The 2,500-nt window shown below is 40.7% G+C and overlaps 1 protein-coding gene across 1 annotated transcript in view; it reads left to right on the forward strand.

Annotated features, from left to right (window-relative positions):
- Positions 1–2,500, forward strand: part of LOC138041155 (basic phospholipase A2 homolog 1-like) — an 8,367-nt gene that overhangs the window by 5,255 nt on the left and 612 nt on the right. The window contains exon 4 of the mRNA XM_068886923.1: positions 1,905–2,020. Coding sequence (XP_068743024.1) covers positions 1,905–2,020 — 116 coding nt within the window. The remainder of the gene's footprint in view (positions 1–1,904; positions 2,021–2,500) is intronic.

Below are 2,500 nucleotides of genomic sequence, written 5' to 3' on the forward strand. Positions count from 1 at the left end.
CATGTGTTGATTTTAGAAATGCCTTATATTGTTGCCATGGTAACGGTAACTGATATGAGAATTCTATGTGGATACTTAAACTTCGTCTTGATATGATTACCCTAACTATATCTAACGACAGAATATGTTTATTTGTTTGAAAAAGAATGAGAAAATATTTCGAGCCTCCTTAAAAGAGGAAAAATAATCGTGCTGGACGTGCGCCACCCATTTTAGCACATATTCGTCCGGTTCTCTGCACAAAAACGACAAGAAATCACCAAATTTGAGACTGTTTTGAAGTTTTGACGACAACGAGAGCGTACAAATTTGAATCTTTCAGTATCTATTTTTACTCTGAAACCGCTCGTGCCAAGTTATTTTTAGGATACTTCGCCCACATTGTCCGACGCGAACGAGATGGTTTAACCGCGAGAAACTTTCGGTGGTGCAAAGTTATATTTCGAGGTGACGTTTTCGTTGACGTCGCTGTCGTAGATGTTTTTAGGGAGCTTACGCAAGGACGACGACGTCGCCACGGAGAACGTAGTCTAAAAATATTATTTCCCGTTATTGTAATAATTTCGTTATAACCCCAAGTCGTTCGGAATGGAAAGTGTGTATCAACATTACAGGAATAAAATTGGCATTAACGGTGTGGTTGTTTGGGAAAATAATTAAAATGTTCCGTCAGGTTCTCACGTCCTCTACATAACATACTCTTTGGTCAATTCACGTTAATAGGGAGCTTACGAAACGAGGACGACGACGGCTACGAGGACTTCATTTAAAAATACAAGTTCGCGTTATTCATATCACTACGAAACTATTTCATGTCGTTTCGCGTTAAAAATGTGTAGTAACTGTCGAGGAATTAAACTGGTATGACTGGGTGGAAGCGTAGAGAGAGAACTGAAAATTCATCGTCATGTGCTAACGTCCTCCACAGAACCTTGAATTTGGTCATTTCCCGTCGTCACTTAGGGGATGACGGCTAAGAAATGTACCAAAATGTAAAACGCACGTGCAGAGCGTGCATAGCCATTGTTTTTGCTCACTAAAGCTATTAGGGAGCTTACGAAACGACGACGCCGACGGCAACGACGACGCTACAAAACAATAGGTTTAGTGAGCAAAAACAATGGCTCTGCACGTGCGTTTTACATTTTGGTACATTTTTTTGCCGTCATCTCCTAAATGACGACGTGAAATGACCAAATTCAAGGTTCTGTGGAGGACGTTAGCACATAAGGATGAATTTTCAGTTCTCTCTCTACGCTTCCAACCCACTCATACCAGTTTAATTCCTCACCAGTTACTACACATTTTTAACGCGAAACGACATGAAATAGCTTCGTAGTGATATAAATAACGCGAACTCGTATTTTTAAATGAAGTTCTCGTAGCCGTCGTCGTCCTCATTTCGTAAGCTCCCTATTCAGTTTGTAGCGTCGTCGTTGCCGTCGGAGTCGTCGTTTCCTAAGCTCCCTGTTGTCAGGACGAGAACGTCAACGAAATGTACCAAAATGCAAAACGCACGTGCAGGGCGCGCAGAGCTTTTGTTTTTTCTCGTTAGAGCTATTGTTTTGTGGCGTTCTTGTAGCCGTCGTCGTCGTCCTTGCGTAAGCTCCCTATTAAGTCTCTATTTACGACAAATGAATGACATCTCGAAATTTTGTCATATCATTAAGTTATCACATTAGTTTTATCGTGTAATTTGGAAATCATGTGATTACCTATACAAATTTGGTTACTTCGCGATGAGTTTGCAGGCAAAGAAATTTTGCATTAAAGTCCAAGAGAAAAAAGAATGCCAGCAAACATCCCGGGCCATATTGTAAAGTCACAACTCTAAACAACAAAAGAAGCAGTGTGCCATTTTCAAAGTGCTCTTTCCTCGACTGTTGCTTGTCTATATTTTTCAGTTGCTGCAAAACTCACGATGAGTGCTACGAGGCTGTGAACAAGGCGGACTTGTGCTTTTTTGAATCCGCTATATATTGGAAAAGTTACAAAAGAGACAACACTTGCACTGGCTGCGGTAAGTATAGTGTAGTGGTTTCACGATCATATCAATTATTGTGTACACGTACGAGAAGGGCTTCATTTAACGATGGTTTACTGCTCTTTTCGTATTTTTTTTTAGAATCTTGTCCCAGTCAAAACGTGATCATTGTGCGGTTGGGGCTTGAAGCGGAGATTCCGCAGAATTATGATATTTATATTACTTTGTGCGTAAATATACTGTATGCACCAGTGTGGTATATGTTCTTGGGAATAAATGAATAAGAGTTTCAATCTTTCATGTAACAAGACACTCTGCCCCAAAGGAATACCTTATGTGCTTACCGTCACGTCAGCACTCCGCACAGGGAACCCACACTTATACTTGTATTCATTTTTGACCGCCGCGTGCAAATGCACAGAACAACTTCCCTTTGCAAAGCCACAGACCATTTTACGGATACGGCGGCCATTTTGAAATCCATTGTTTCAAATAGCTATTATGGTATTCTAAGGG

This window comes from Montipora capricornis, chromosome 3 (genome assembly GCF_036669925.1).
Source record: "Montipora capricornis isolate CH-2021 chromosome 3, ASM3666992v2, whole genome shotgun sequence".
NCBI classification, from domain to species: Eukaryota; Metazoa; Cnidaria; class Anthozoa; order Scleractinia; family Acroporidae; genus Montipora; species Montipora capricornis.